The 14,614-nt window shown below is 46.8% G+C and overlaps 1 protein-coding gene across 1 annotated transcript in view; it reads right to left on the bottom strand.

The window, feature by feature from the left end:
• Window positions 1-14,614, bottom strand: part of SELENOS (selenoprotein S) — a 48,094-nt gene that overhangs the window by 17,549 nt on the left and 15,931 nt on the right. Inside the window, exon 3 of the mRNA XM_089655522.1 lies at window positions 13,281-13,387. Coding sequence (XP_089511648.1) covers window positions 13,281-13,387 — 107 coding nt within the window. The remainder of the gene's footprint in view (window positions 1-13,280; window positions 13,388-14,614) is intronic.

Raw genomic sequence — 14,614 nt, 5'->3', positions numbered from 1 at the left:
CTCAATTGTACAGCGCTGAGCAAACCCTTTGTCGCTATATAAACTCGATGTAATAATATTATAGATTTTTTCTCCCCCCACATATTGTTTTCACACATAGAAGCCCAGGTGATTTATTGTATTTAATGCAAACAATGCACTTAAAAGTTATAAAAAGGTCAATGCCTTATCTACTGGTATTGGCTCCTGCCAGTCCTCTCTGGAAATTCCTGCATATTCCTTTAAGCCCTGTATTCACAATCAGAATATGTTATGATAATCTGATCTTTAGTACACAATCCTCAAAAAAAAAAAAAAAAAAAAAAATAGAAGGCACAAGCAGGAACATTTTTGTTTGATCTTGTATTGTACGACTTTCGTTTAACTAGTACAGTAGTCGTCCGAAAATACTATGCAAATATAACCAGTTATTTAGAATTTTTATTCCGTCGTTAAAGAATTTACGTAACTTCAGTAACCTCTTCACTTTTGATAGGAGACTACAGGGGGAGAAAAAAAAAAAAAAGATGATCCTTCCCGATATTCTAAACACTTATACAGGGCATTATTCTGAGGGACTGCTAAGAACAATGGACTTTATTGGTGTCTGTGAAGTGTCTGGACTGGAGGCAAGGGGGTGTTTGTGTGTTTTTAAACTACAAAGCAAGACACCCAGCGGGGATCCATTCAGAGTGATATGGCTGATAAAAGAACAATACTGGCATATATGTACAGCTGTGAGGGTGCCTACATCTCAATTAATGCAAACTTGTGAGTGTCTCAGTACTGATCTGAAAGAACAATACAATTACCAGACACATCTATTCATCCTGCCAGAAGAAATCTGATGAATGAGGAGAATTACATCACAGCAACATCAGATCTGCCAAATTAGCTTTTACAATGAGAATATCAGATAAATTATTGGTTTTTTTAAATTATTTTTGCATGCTAGTCTCCTATGGAAAGTGAATAGGTTACTAAAGATACAGAACTTCTCGTAAGACATCGCCAAAATCCGCACGTTCCTAACCCCAGAAACCACTAAACAGCTCATCCACTCCCTCATCATATCACGACTCGACTACTGCAACTCCCTCCTCACTGGCCTGCCTCGCCGCTGGCTATCCCTGCTTCAGTCCATCCTGAATACGGCTGCCAGACTCATTCACCTTTCCAACAGTTCCATCTCCGCCACCCCCCTCTGCGAATCCCTCCACTGGCTTCCGATTGCGCAACGGATCAAATTCAAAATCCTAACACTGACGTACAAAGCTGTCCACCATACTGCCCCGAACTACATCACTGACCTAATATCCAAGTACAGCCCAACACGCACACTCCGCTCCTCACAAGACCTCCTTCTCTCTAGTTCCCTGGTCTCCTTCTCCCATGCCCGCCTCCAGGACTTCTCCAGGGTGTCACCCATCCCCTGGAACTCCCTGCCCCAACCCATCAGATTATCACCTATTCTCCTCTCCTTTAGGCGCACCCTGAAAACCCATCTCTTCAGGGAAGCCTACCCCACCCCCTGCTAACTTGCCGACCTCCTCCACTCTTCCTACCACTCCATCCCCCACAGCTATCTCCTCCTGTGCCACCATCCCCTCCCTCCTAGATTGTAAGCTCCAAAGAGCAGGGCCCTCGATCCCCTCATGTTTTGCATTGTATTGGTATTGTTCTGTCACATGTTCTGCCCCCCTTTGTAATGTACAGCGCTGAGCGAACTATTGGCGCTTTATAAATACTGTATAATAATAATAATAATAATAATAATAATAAGACAGAATACAACTTCCCGTGATGATGTAATGAATTCTTTAGTTTCTGAGCAAGAGCGGTCTTGGTCACTCGATTTTTTTTTTCCGAACGAATACTATACTTATTTATTTATTTCAGGTACTTATATAGCGCCATCAATGTACGCAGCGCTTTACATATATATTGTACATTCACATCAGTCCCTAACCCTCAAGGGGCGTACAATCTAAGGTCCCTAACCCTCAAGGGGCGTACAATCTAAGGTGAAACGAAAATAATATGTTCTGGTATCATAAGAGAAAAATGCTCGTACTTGTCCCTTCTGGTAAATTCGCATGAACCGTGGTGCATGGCTCTCGGAAGCGGTGTACAAATGATCAGATTATCGGACGATCGCTCCTAAAGCGGTATTTTTCGTCCGATTTCCTCCATTGCGTGTACTAGGCTTAAGAGAGAAGAGTCTGATGAATCACCTGCTGGGGTTATGGAAATCGTTTATGGACATTAATTCAAACTGTGTGTAGAACGGATCATGTCATTGAATACAGCTCCGGGGACCCCATGCAGAAAACACGAGATCATCTAAAGCAGACTTAACCCTAGGGTTCACATCGGTGCGGGTGAGAATGTTCCGCACAAACATTCATGCAGCCGCACCACCCACACAGAGAATTGCAGACCCGCGGGCGGGTGCCATTCATTTTAATGGCACGACGTCCGCACTGGAAAACGTAACCGTACTGGGAACGGAGGTTCCCGTGAGAGCTGTGTTTTCCAAAGAAGTGCAGGGACTTCTCTGCGTATCACGGGGCACGGGAGTCCATTCAAATTAATGGGCGCTCGTGCCTGTGCAAAAACGCAGCCCCCACAGCAGCATAGATGTGAACTGGAAGTAAAGGGTTACTAAACCCACAACAGTACAATCAGTCTGTAGATGCAGTAAAGCATGCTGGTTATACTCACTGTGGAACCTAAGGGGTTAATCCTCTGCATTGTGTAAAAAGGCTGTTTGATCCTGTCTTCTCTGATCCTCCTCTTCTTCCAGTGTCTCCTAAATATCTCCTGATAGAACTGAGCCTTGGGGGCAAGCATGCTCAATTTCAAAACGTGTATTACGTTTTTTTTTCTTGGGAGAGTGTATTTGATCAGCACAGGGCCAATCAGCACTGTCCAGACAATGGTCAGGGATCCTGCATCCTCCTACAAGAGAATGAAAACTCCGCCTACAAGCTTTAACCAGTGCTCTGCTGGACACTGAAAGAAGTCACAAGACTGCTATATACTGCTGATGAGAAAAGGCATTTAGCAGTTTATATTTACCAAAATAATTGCATTTCCATGTTCTGTGTACTGTGGGAGACCGGATATAGTGAATGCCGGGCCCGGGGAGACCGGATATAGTGAATGCCGGGCCCGGGGAGAGCGGATATAGTAAATGCCGGGCCCGGGGAGAGCGGATATAGTAAATGCCGGGCCCGGGGAGAGCGGATATAGTGAATGCCGGGCCCGGGGAGAGCAGATATAGTGAATGCCGGGCCCGGGGAGAGCGGATATAGTGAATGCCGGGCCCGGGGAGAGCGGATATAGTGAATGCCGGGCCCGGGGAGAGCGGATATAGTGAATGCCGGGCCCGGGGAGAGCGGATATAGTGAATGCCGGGCCCGGGGAGAGCGGATATAGTGAATGCCGGGCCCGGGGAGAGCGGATATAGTGAATGCCGGGCCCGGGGAGAGCGGATATAGTGAATGCCGGGCCCGGGGAGAGCGGATCTAGTGAATGCCGGGCCCGGGGAGAGCGGATCTAGTGAATGCCGGGCCCGGGGAGAGCGGATCTAGTGAATGCCGGGCCCGGGGAGAGCGGATCTAGTGAATGCCGGGCCCGGGGAGAGCGGATCTAGTGAATGCCGGGCCCGGGGAGAGCGGATCTAGTGAATGCCGGGCCCGGGGAGAGCGGATCTAGTGAATGCCGGGCCCGGGGAGAGCGGATCTAGTGAATGCCGGGCCCGGGGAGAGCGGATCTAGTGAATGCCGGGCCCGGGGAGAGCGGATCTAGTGAATGCCGGGCCCGGGGAGAGCGGATCTAGTGAATGCCGGGCCCGGGGAGAGCGGATCTAGTGAATGCCGGGCCCGGGGAGAGCGGATCTAGTGAATGCCGGGCCCGGGGAGAGCGGATCTAGTGAATGCCGGGCCCGGGGAGAGCGGATCTAGTGAATGCCGGGCCCGGGGAGAGCGGATCTAGTGAATGCCGGGCCCGGGGAGAGCGGATCTAGTGAATGCCGGGCCCGGGGAGAGCGGATCTAGTGAATGCCGGGCCCGGGGAGAGCGGATCTAGTGAATGCCGGGCCCGGGGAGAGCGGATCTAGTGAATGCCGGGCCCGGGGAGAGCGGATCTAGTGAATGCCGGGCCCGGGGAGAGCGGATCTAGTGAATGCCGGGCCCGGGGAGAGCGGATCTAGTGAATGCCGGGCCCGGGGAGAGCGGATCTAGTGAATGCCGGGCCCGGGGAGAGCGGATATAGTGAATGCCGGGCCCGGGGAGAGCGGATATAGTGAATGCCGGGCCCGGGGAGAGCGGATATAGTGAATGCCGGGCCCGGGGAGAGCGGATATAGTGAATGCCGGGCCCGGGGAGAGCGGATATAGTGAATGCCGGGCCCGGGGAGAGCGGATATAGTGAATGCCGGGCCCGGGGAGAGCGGATATAGTGAATGCCGGGCCCGGGGAGAGCGGATATAGTGAATGCCGGGCCCGGGGAGAGCGGATATAGTGAATGCCGGGCCCGGGGAGAGCGGATCTAGTGAATGCCGGGCCCGGGGAGAGCGGATCTAGTGAATGCCGGGCCCGGGGAGAGCGGATCTAGTGAATGCCGGGCCCGGGGAGAGCGGATCTAGTGAATGCCGGGCCCGGGGAGAGCGGATCTAGTGAATGCCGGGCCCGGGGAGAGCGGATCTAGTGAATGCCGGGCCCGGGGAGAGCGGATCTAGTGAATGCCGGGCCCGGGGAGAGCGGATCTAGTGAATGCCGGGCCCGGGGAGAGCGGATCTAGTGAATGCCGGGCCCGGGGAGAGCGGATATAGTGAACGCAGGGTCCGGGGAGACCGGATCTAGTGAACGCAGGGTCCGGGGAGACCGGATCTAGTGAACGCAGGGTCCGGGGAGACCGGATCTAGTGAACGCAGGGTCCGGGGAGACCGGATCTAGTGAACGCAGGGTCCGGGGAGACCGGATCTAGTGAACGCAGGGTCCGGGGAGACCGGATCTAGTGAACGCAGGGTCCGGGGAGACCGGATCTAGTGAATGCAGGGTCCGGGGAGACCGGATCTAGTGAATGCAGGGTCCGGGGAGACCAGATCTAGTGAATGCAGGGCCCGGGGAGACCGGATATAGTGAATGCAGGGTCCGGGGAGACCAGATCTAGTGAATGCAGGGTCAGGGGAGACCGGATCTAGTGAATGCAGGGCCCGGGGAGACCGGATATAGTGAATGCAGGGCCCGGGGAGACCGGATATAGTGAATGCAGGGTCAGGGGTTTAGCAACACTTTAAAGTGATTGTAAAGGTTCGGGTTTTTTTGTTTTCTATTTTTAAACAACAAACATGTCATACTTACCTGTTCTGTGTAATGGTTTTGCACAGCGCAGCCCGATTCTCTTCTTCTCGGGTTCCCCGCCGATGCTCCTGGTATTTTGTCTCATTTGCTCGCTAGCTGTGATTGATAATGGAGCTAATGGCTCCCGCTGCTGTCACAGCCAATAAACAGAGAGAGACCCGGGAAAGAGGAGGCTCCTATGCACATCGCTGGATCAAGAGGGGGCTCAGGGAAGTATGGGGGGAGCTGCACACTAAAGGTTTTTTACCTTCATGCATAGAATTCATGAAGGTAAAAACCGTCTGCCTTTACAACCACTTTAAAAAGGTAGCCATAGACGAATCAAACTCCATGTATGGGCAGGCTGGTTGTACTGAAGTCAATCTAACCATTCACTTCATTACCGTCAGCCTGTTGGTTTCGAAGGTTCACTGAAGTAGCTGTAAAAGTCAGCAGTAGATTCACTTTACTTAAAGATGAACTTTTTCATATGAAATTTTGGTTATGGATTGCACAATCACTTTATTGAACCTTCTATAGGGCCTAAAGTATAACTAAATGCAAAACATTTTTTAGTTTTGGATAGAATGGAGAGGGATTAGAACCCCTGTCAGGTTTTATTGCTGTCTGTGCCCTTATGAGGGAGATTCACCCTGTGTGTCCTGTTTACTATTATCATCAAAAAAGTGAAAGTAAAAGAAACCTCAAACCAGAAAAGTAATACAGAGGAAAATTTTCCAATGGGGACACTAGTTCTCCTGACCTGGGGTCCCCAAGGAATTCCTTTAATTTGTGGGGATTATCTCTCACTTACTGTTATGGCTATGGTACAGGAAGTGAAGGGAAATCTCCCCAACTGGACACAGAGGGCAAAAAATAAACCTTTACTCTATCCAAACTGCCAAAAAAAAAAAAAAGTAAACTCTAGGCAAAAGTTTTTTTTTTGTTTTTTATTTTTAATATCTCTGCATATGTCACTTTGGCTTAATATTTTTAGGCAAATTGCAGAAGTTGCAATTTAAACAGTGTATGAAACTGACATAATTTTTCTTCAATTTTCTTTCACATTGGTTTGCAGATTAAATTCAGATCATAAGTGTGGTCATTTAAAAAAGGAGACAGCGCACCTAATTGGCTACAGAAGTTTTGGGTTTTTTTTTTTTTGCCTGGTCACTGCCAGTGGCCATAGCTGCCAGAAGTGATCATTGGATTGTGCTGCTGGGTTTCTGGTCTAGGCCATAATAATGTCATACGTCCCAGGAGTCTTCATGGGAGGAGGGGCTTTTTCAGCTAAGCACATCTCCCTGCCTGCATGTCTGAGCTAAGGGTGGATGGATTTCAGAAAGTAAAATGATACATGAATCATCTGCCCTTGGTGTGGCCATAAGTGTTGTTTTCAAAGTGATTTCTCAACAGAATAAAGCAAGGAGACATAGATGGATGGGGGAGATGTTTGAATATTAACCGCCTCCCGCCCGCCATATAAGGAAATGACGGGCGCAAGGCGGACCTCTCGTTCATATGACATCCTCCCACTACATGCACGTTCGCACCCCCTCAGGCACGCAGCGATCGTTGGTGCGCTGTGCCCCTGGGACACAGCGGATCACCGATCAACGGAAAGAGCCGAAGAAGTCAGGTCTGTCATTTGATCAGCTGTGTCCAATCACAGCTGATCGCATGTAAATAAGGAAATGCTGGTTATCGACATTTCTCTCCTCACGAGCCGTCACTCTGACAGAGGAGAGCCGATAATCGTCATTCCTCAGAGGGGACATCTACACTGATGATCAGTGTGCCCTGATGATCAGTGTAGCCCCAGCAGTGCCACCTGTCAGTGCCCAGCAGTGCCACATATCAGTGCCCATCTCAGCTGCCTTTCAGTTCGACCTGTCAGTGCCACCTACCAGTGCCTCCTCATCAGTGCCCATTAATGCCGCTTATCAGTACCTATCACTGCAGCCTCATTAGCGCACATCAGTGAAGGAGAAAAATCACTTATTTACAAAACTGAATAACAGAAACTAAGAAAAAACTTTTTTTTTCAAAATTTTTAGTTGTTTTTGGTTTGTTTAGCAAAAAATAAAAACCCCAGAGGTGATTAAATACCACCAAACGAAAGCCCTATCTGTCTCAAAAAAAATAGTAAAAATGTCATATGGGTACAGTGTTGCATGACCGTGCAATTGTCATTCAAAGTGCAACAGCGCTGAAAGCTGAAAATTGGCCTGGGCAGGAAGGGGGTAGAAGTGCCCTGCAGGCAGGAAGGGGGTAGAAGTGCCCTGCAGGCAGGAAGGGGGTAGAAGTGCCCTGTAGGCAGGAAGAGGGTAGAAGTGCCCTGTAGGCAGGAAGGGGGTAGAAGTGCCCTGTAGGCAGGAAGGGGGTAGAAGTGCCCTGTAGGCAGGAAGGGGGTAGAAGTGCCCTGTAGGCAGGAAGGGGGTAGAAGTGCCCTGTAGGCAGGAAGGGGGTAGAAGTGCCCTGTAGGCAGGAAGGGGGTAGAAGTGCCCTGTAGGCAGGAAGGGGGTAGAAGTGCCCTGTAGGCAGGAAGGGGGTAGAAGTGTCCTGTAGGCAGGAAGGGGGTAGAAGTGCCCTGTAGGCAGGAAGGGGGTAGAAGTGCCCTGTAGGCTAGTGGTTACAAATATAATTTTTTTTGTTAGTTTTTAAAGTAAGATTGTAAGCTCCCAGAATCAGGACCCTCCTAACCCTCTTGTATTGAACTGTATTGTTGCTGTATTGTCTCCGTTATATTGTAAAGTTGGCGCTATATAAATCCTGTATAATAATCATACATAGGATTGTCAATAATAACTATTGTTTGTATTGTCATTACAATGATGGTGTTATAGGAAATCTATAGTCACCGCATACAGTTTCAATTTATAAGTGACCGATCTGATGCTTGCACTGATGTGTGCTAGACAGGTGTGAGCTGAGAGATCTACTTTGCATTGGTTTCTACGAACCAACCCGATCACATCATCCATCAGAATCATACAGACGTGTTTTCTACAGAACCAGTCTGGGCTCTGTGCTAGGATCACGCAGTGCTATGATGTATTGTCTCTGGCACGCGGATCTCCTTCCCAGTCCCGGTTCTTCGAGGAAAGGAGAAGGCTGCCAGGATTCAGCTGCCAGTATTTATTTTGGGATGAAGAGACAGATCTCCTCACTGCCAACATGATTATTATGATCCTTTGTGAGCAGTCCTGCCAGGAGATCCCATCCATTCATCAGTGTGCAGTTACTAAAGGAGAGTTATGGTAAGAGGAAGGCTTGCCAAAGAGAAGACTAGTACAGTAAGAGAAACGGAATGTTGGACGCGTCACGGAACTCGTATAATCTGTAGCGGTCATTAAAAAGCCAAAGTGAGATGTTCTAGTATGCACATTACTTTGCTTATCATCTGACTGTACAGCAGGATTGCCAAGCTTCTGTTAACTGCTTCCCGTCCACCCTATAGCTGAATTACTTATACAGGGTGGCATGGATGCGCAAAATCACATACATTTTTATATATATAAATATATATATATATATATATATATATATATATATATATATATATATATATATATATATACACACACACACACACACACACACACACACACACACACACACACACACACAATTTTGCAATTCCAGGTAGAGGGCGCGGCTGTCAGTCACTGGATATTACCAACAATGGAGAGAACGGTATGTAAACAATACAGTTCTCTCCCCTGTCAGCTCCTGCACACTGCTTTGTACAGTTGAAAGCACACACACAGCTTAGTAAAACAGCACACAGTTAACCCTTTGATCACCCCACATGTTAACCCCTTTCTGCCCAGTGCCATTAGTACCGTGTCTGTGCTTTTTATTAGCACTGGTAACTGTATTGGTGTCACTGGGGATGTCAGTAACACCAAGTCAGTTCCCCCCCAGTGGCAGAATGCCCGCCGCAGTCCCGCTATAAGTCGCTGATCGCCGCCACTTCTAGTAAAAAAAATAAATAAAATAAATAAATAAATAAATTCCAGTATATATACCACCATTTGTAAATGCTATAACTTTCACGTAAACCAATTAATTTACACGTATTGGGATTTTTTTTTCTTTTAGCAAAGACATGGAGCAGAATTCGTTTTGGCCTAAATTTATGACGAAATTTGATTTTTTAAATTTTTTTATTGGATATATTTAAATACCAAAAAGTCAAAAATATTGTTTTTTTTTCTCAAAATTGTCATGTTGTTTAGTCTATAAGAACAAAAAAAAGGCGATCAAATACCACCAAAAGAAAGCTCTATTAGTAGGAAAAAAAAGGACATGAATTTCATATGGGTGCAGTATTGCACGACCGCGCAATTGTCAGTTAAAGTAAAAAAAGAAAAAAAAAAAAAAAGGGCGTGCTGGAGAGTTTAGTTAGATCAGCGATACAACCAATTGATCTGAGTATTCTGACAGCGCAGGAGTCCAGCCGACTCCTCTCGTCAGATTACAATGACACAGTGGGGAGGATTCCTGCATCCATGGCAAAATGTGTGGATTGTGGGAATTCGGTTAATTTTTTTTTTTTTTTTTTGACAACCGGCTGGCTGAAAAAAAAACAAAACAAAAAAAAAACAAACGAAAAAAAAACCACACACATCACACTGAGCCATGTATGGCCAGCTTTACTCCTGACCCCTGCATACTATGTTGTATGAGGTAGATCCGATTAAACTGTTCAAGGTCTCAGCAGTTGCTGGTTTTAATATCTTCTTTAACCCCTTTGTGCCGGCGCCTCCTGGCCCTTTAAGGGTTTTAGAAGCCGGGAGGCGGGTTTAGGGTCATGTGACCACCGTGACACGCTGTCACATGACCGGGAAAGGTCCCGATGGAAAGAGGAGATCGGGACCTTTCCGTGAGTACCGGACAGGTGTGCTGGGAGCGCATAGGGCGCACGCTCTCAGCACATTTCTTTTTTTTTAGCACGCAAATGTGCGGCCGCTTGGCGTCCAGGCCCAGACACCAGGAGGCCACACATTTGTGTTTGGCCGGCGCCAAGAGGTTAAGGTAATCTCAGTCAAAGTGATATCTTAGTGTGTGCAATAAAATGTATGCATTTAAAAAATGATCCTTTGTCCTGAGTTTTATGTGTGTCTGAAACCTGTGGACCAGTAAACTAAGAGTAATTTGTGGGTAGAAACTCTGTGGCATAGACTCAGATTCTGTTTAATCATCCCCCTTTAACCCCTTTGTGCTGGCGCCTCCCAGCCCTTTAAGAGTTTCAGAAGCCGGGAGGCGGGGCTTTAGGGTCATGTGACTGCCGTGATTCGCAGTCACACGATCGGAAAAGGTCCCAATCGCAAGGGGAGATTGGGACCTTTCCGTGAGTCATGGACATACATGCTGGGAGCGCACTCTCAGCACATATGTATGTTTAAATGGTGCGCAAATACGCGGCCACTCGGCGTCAATATATTGTATATATTCTTTAACCACCTGAGCTCTGGAAGGTTTTACCCCCTTCATGACCAGGCCATTTTTTTTTTTTACTATTTAGCACTGCACTACTTTCACTGGTAATTGCGCAGTCATGCAACGCTGTACCAAAACTAAATTGATATTTGTTTTCGAACAAATAGAGCTTTCTTTTGGTGGTATTTGATCACCATTGGATTTTTCATTTTTACAAAATAAACAAAAAAAATTGTGAAAAAAAATATTTTTTACTTACTGCTATAAAAAACATAAGTAAATAAAAACTTTGACCAAAAGGTATTCTGCTACATGTCTTTACTACAAAAAAAATCCCAACAAGTGTATATTGATTGGTTTGCGTGAAAGTTATAGCGCCTACAAACTACGGGATATATATTGGAATTTTTATCTATTTATTTTTATCCTACCAATGGCATTGATCAGTGACTTATAATGGAACGGAGTGCGGCGGGCAATGTGACACTAACTAAATATAAATAAAGGTGCAGCGCTTATATAAACATCATTCAAATTTAACCAGCAGTATGAATCATGCAATAAATGATTAATAAATATCAGTCCAATAATAAAATTAAAATAGAAGTATATCAAATGACCAATCACTCATTAAAAGTGAAAAATTGTGCATAAAGTGCAAGCAAAGTCCACATAAACGGTCAGATGTGAAGTCTAATGGTGAGATATCAAATAAAGGAATGATTACTTCCCAAATCTTCTGGTGGCAATCAAGTAATAAATTGCGCATTCACCAGATGCGCAATTATATTGTGCATTTGAGAATACAATATCTTAGAAGGTCAGCTGAAGCGTCTTTATAGGAGCCTCTAAAACCTGGTATGAATTCCTCCCTGGGTAACTCGTGGATGGCAGCAGCTTCTCTCCCCTTCTCAAAGAACTCTGCGGATGGCTGGACTCATCAAGATTCCAAAAAAGGAGGAGGCCACATAGCGTGATACTGCTTCAAATGTTTTAATAATCCAGTCACAGGTACAATATAAAAGGTAAAACAAAAGCAAAAAGACACTGACCATGTGTGTAGGCAAGATGGCCACCGGACCAACACAGGGCCTTGGCGGCGTGACGTCACAGCATTGTAGCTCCTCTCTGACGCGTTTCGTGCTCTAGCACATACTCATAGGGGGTATGCTATCAACGCCTGACGTCCGTCTGGTTCTATAAATTTTAATGATGTTTACCTTTTTTTATACTTTGTCCTTGGGGGGGTTGTTTTGTTACCTTTTTGGTGTCCCAGCTGCTCTACAATATAGCGCTCACTTTTTTCCTTTGTGCACAATGTGACACTAACTGCCACCGACATCAGCAGTGATATGAATACAGTGATCAGTTCTAATACTATACACCAGTCGCTCTCAACCTTTTCAATGCAGAGGAACCCTTAAATGAACTTGACAGTCTCAGGGAACCCCTGCTAAAAATAACTAGATTTACAACTCATGATGCATTAGTGTGATGGTCAGTGGTGGGAAGAATGCTCCTTACCCTTGTGGTCCCTTGGAAGAATTGGCCCCTTACAGAAAGCTAAAAATATAAAATCGTGTCAATGTGAACTTAATAGAGGCAGAAATTGCTCATTGCTCAAGGAACCCCTAGAAACCTCCTCAGGAACCCCAATGTTCCATGCAACCCTGGTCGAGAAACCCTGTTATACACGGTCATTGTACTATTGATGCTAGGTGGGAAGGGGTTAACATCTAAGGTGATCAAGGGGTTAAACATGTGCCTCACTATGTGTAATATGTGCTGCTTTTACCAAGACATCTCTTTGTTTCTCATCCCTGCTTTGCAGGGTTGAGAAACAGAGAGATCCTTCCTCTGTACCCTGTACTGTTCCCTCTCTATTTTGACTATCAACACAGGGCTCTGGGCTGCAATTGGACACAGTTGATCAGCAGGTCATGGCCATGAATCATGGGCTAGGACCTGCCGACATACTCCCTCTGTGTACAATCACAGTGGGTGTTGCCGTGGGGGGGGGGGGTATGGGAGTGTCACACATGCCCAAAACCTGGAAGTAGGCAGTGACCTACCTGTACGTTGCTTTACCTACAGCAGCCGACCATCCACAGTACACTGCAGGCTGACGTGAAGAGGTTAAATAACAATTCTCTGATTTCTAATAGGAGTTTGCCTGATTTCAGGCTGTCTGTGCTCTGTCAGTACATTTTCCATGTTTTTAAAAGAAAGACAGAAAAAAAAAAAAAAAAAACACAAAAAAACAAAACAAAAAAACAAACAAAAACAAAACAAAAACAAAAACTCTGCTGTACGACATTCGCACTATATTTCAGATATAAAAAAGGAACATCCAATTCCTGCACAGATTGTGGGAAGCCATGAGAAATGCAGCCCATCATTTTCCTAGGAGCTCTGACTCCTGGAGGGGAGGGTTGCGTTTTCTTCGTTCTGCGCCATAACAGGACACATCTACATAGCGAATCGTACTCCTTTCTGCAAAGTCACTCACCTGTCTCTGCTTTTCCTTGTATCTTTCTGCCTGAGCATCCAACTCCAGTTGCATCTTTAGCCTGGCTGCAGCCACAGCTTCCTGTCTTCTGACCACTTCATCTGGGTCTAGGGAAAAACACAACACAAAGTCATTCCATAGTCTTAAAAACTGTATAAAAGTAGTATTAAACCCTCAGTGTTTTTTTTTTACCTGAACACACCAGGCACAGTAAAATAAACATTCCTCAGTAAACCCCAGCACTAGCAGTTTACAACTCTGCCCCTGGCCTTTTAGTGCTGCTTCCCTGAACTTCTGGTTTTCACAAGAAAGAGTGAAGAGTGAACAATGCAGTTTCCAGCCAGTCTGTTACCATAGAGAAGGGAGGAGGGGAGTGTCTTTCCATCCTAAGCTATGGGACGGTGTTTCTATTGATGCACATACAAGGGTGGCTCCTTAGGATGCTGCAAGAGAAAGGAGCCACCCTGAAAACAGGAAACCATAGGCTGTGGTCATGGCTCCATTTTAAACTGGAACATAGGCAAGGATTTAAAGATAAGCCTCATACCCAGAAAGTGATTTTGTAGTACCGTATTTTTCACTCCATAAGACGCACCTAGGCTATAGAGGAGAAAAACAAGAAAAAAAATATTCTGAACCAATGGACTGCAGACACAGTACAGGACTGCGGACACAGTACAGGGGATGACCAGAGACTGCGGACACAGTACAGGGGATGACCAGAGACTGCGGACACAGTACAGGGGATGACCAGAGACTGCGGACACAGTACAGGGGATGACCAGAGACTGCGGACACAGTACAGGGGATGACCAGAGACTGCGGACACAGTACAGGGGATGACCAGAGACTGCGGACACAGTACAGGGGATGACCAGAGACTGCGGACACAGTACAGGGGATGACCAGAGACTGCGGATACAGTACAGGGGATGACCAGAGACTGCGGACACAGTACAGGAGATGACCAGAGACTGCGGACACAGTACAGGGGATGACCAGAGACTGCGGACACAGTACAGGAGATGACCAGAGACTGCGGACACAGTACAGGAGATGACCAGAGACTGCGGACACGGTTCAGGAGATGACCAGAGACTGCGGACACGGTTCAGGAGATGACCAGAGACTGCGGACACGGTACAGGAGATGACCAGAGACTGCGGACACGGTACAGGAGATGACCAGAGACTGCGGACACGGTACAGGAGATGACCAGAGACTGCGGACACGGTACAGGAGATGACCAGAGACTGCGGACACGGTACAGGAGATGACCAGAGACTGCGGACATGTACAGGAGATGACCAGAGACTGCGGACACGGTACAGGAG

Source organism: Staurois parvus, unplaced genomic scaffold, assembly GCF_062004578.1.
Source record: "Staurois parvus isolate SC_StPar_1 unplaced genomic scaffold, SC_StPar_1.0 ptg000845l, whole genome shotgun sequence".
Lineage (NCBI taxonomy): Eukaryota > Metazoa > Chordata > Amphibia > Anura > Ranidae > Staurois > Staurois parvus.
Note: the sequence above shows the minus strand (reverse complement) of the source record. Positions and strands in the feature narration are given on the sequence as shown.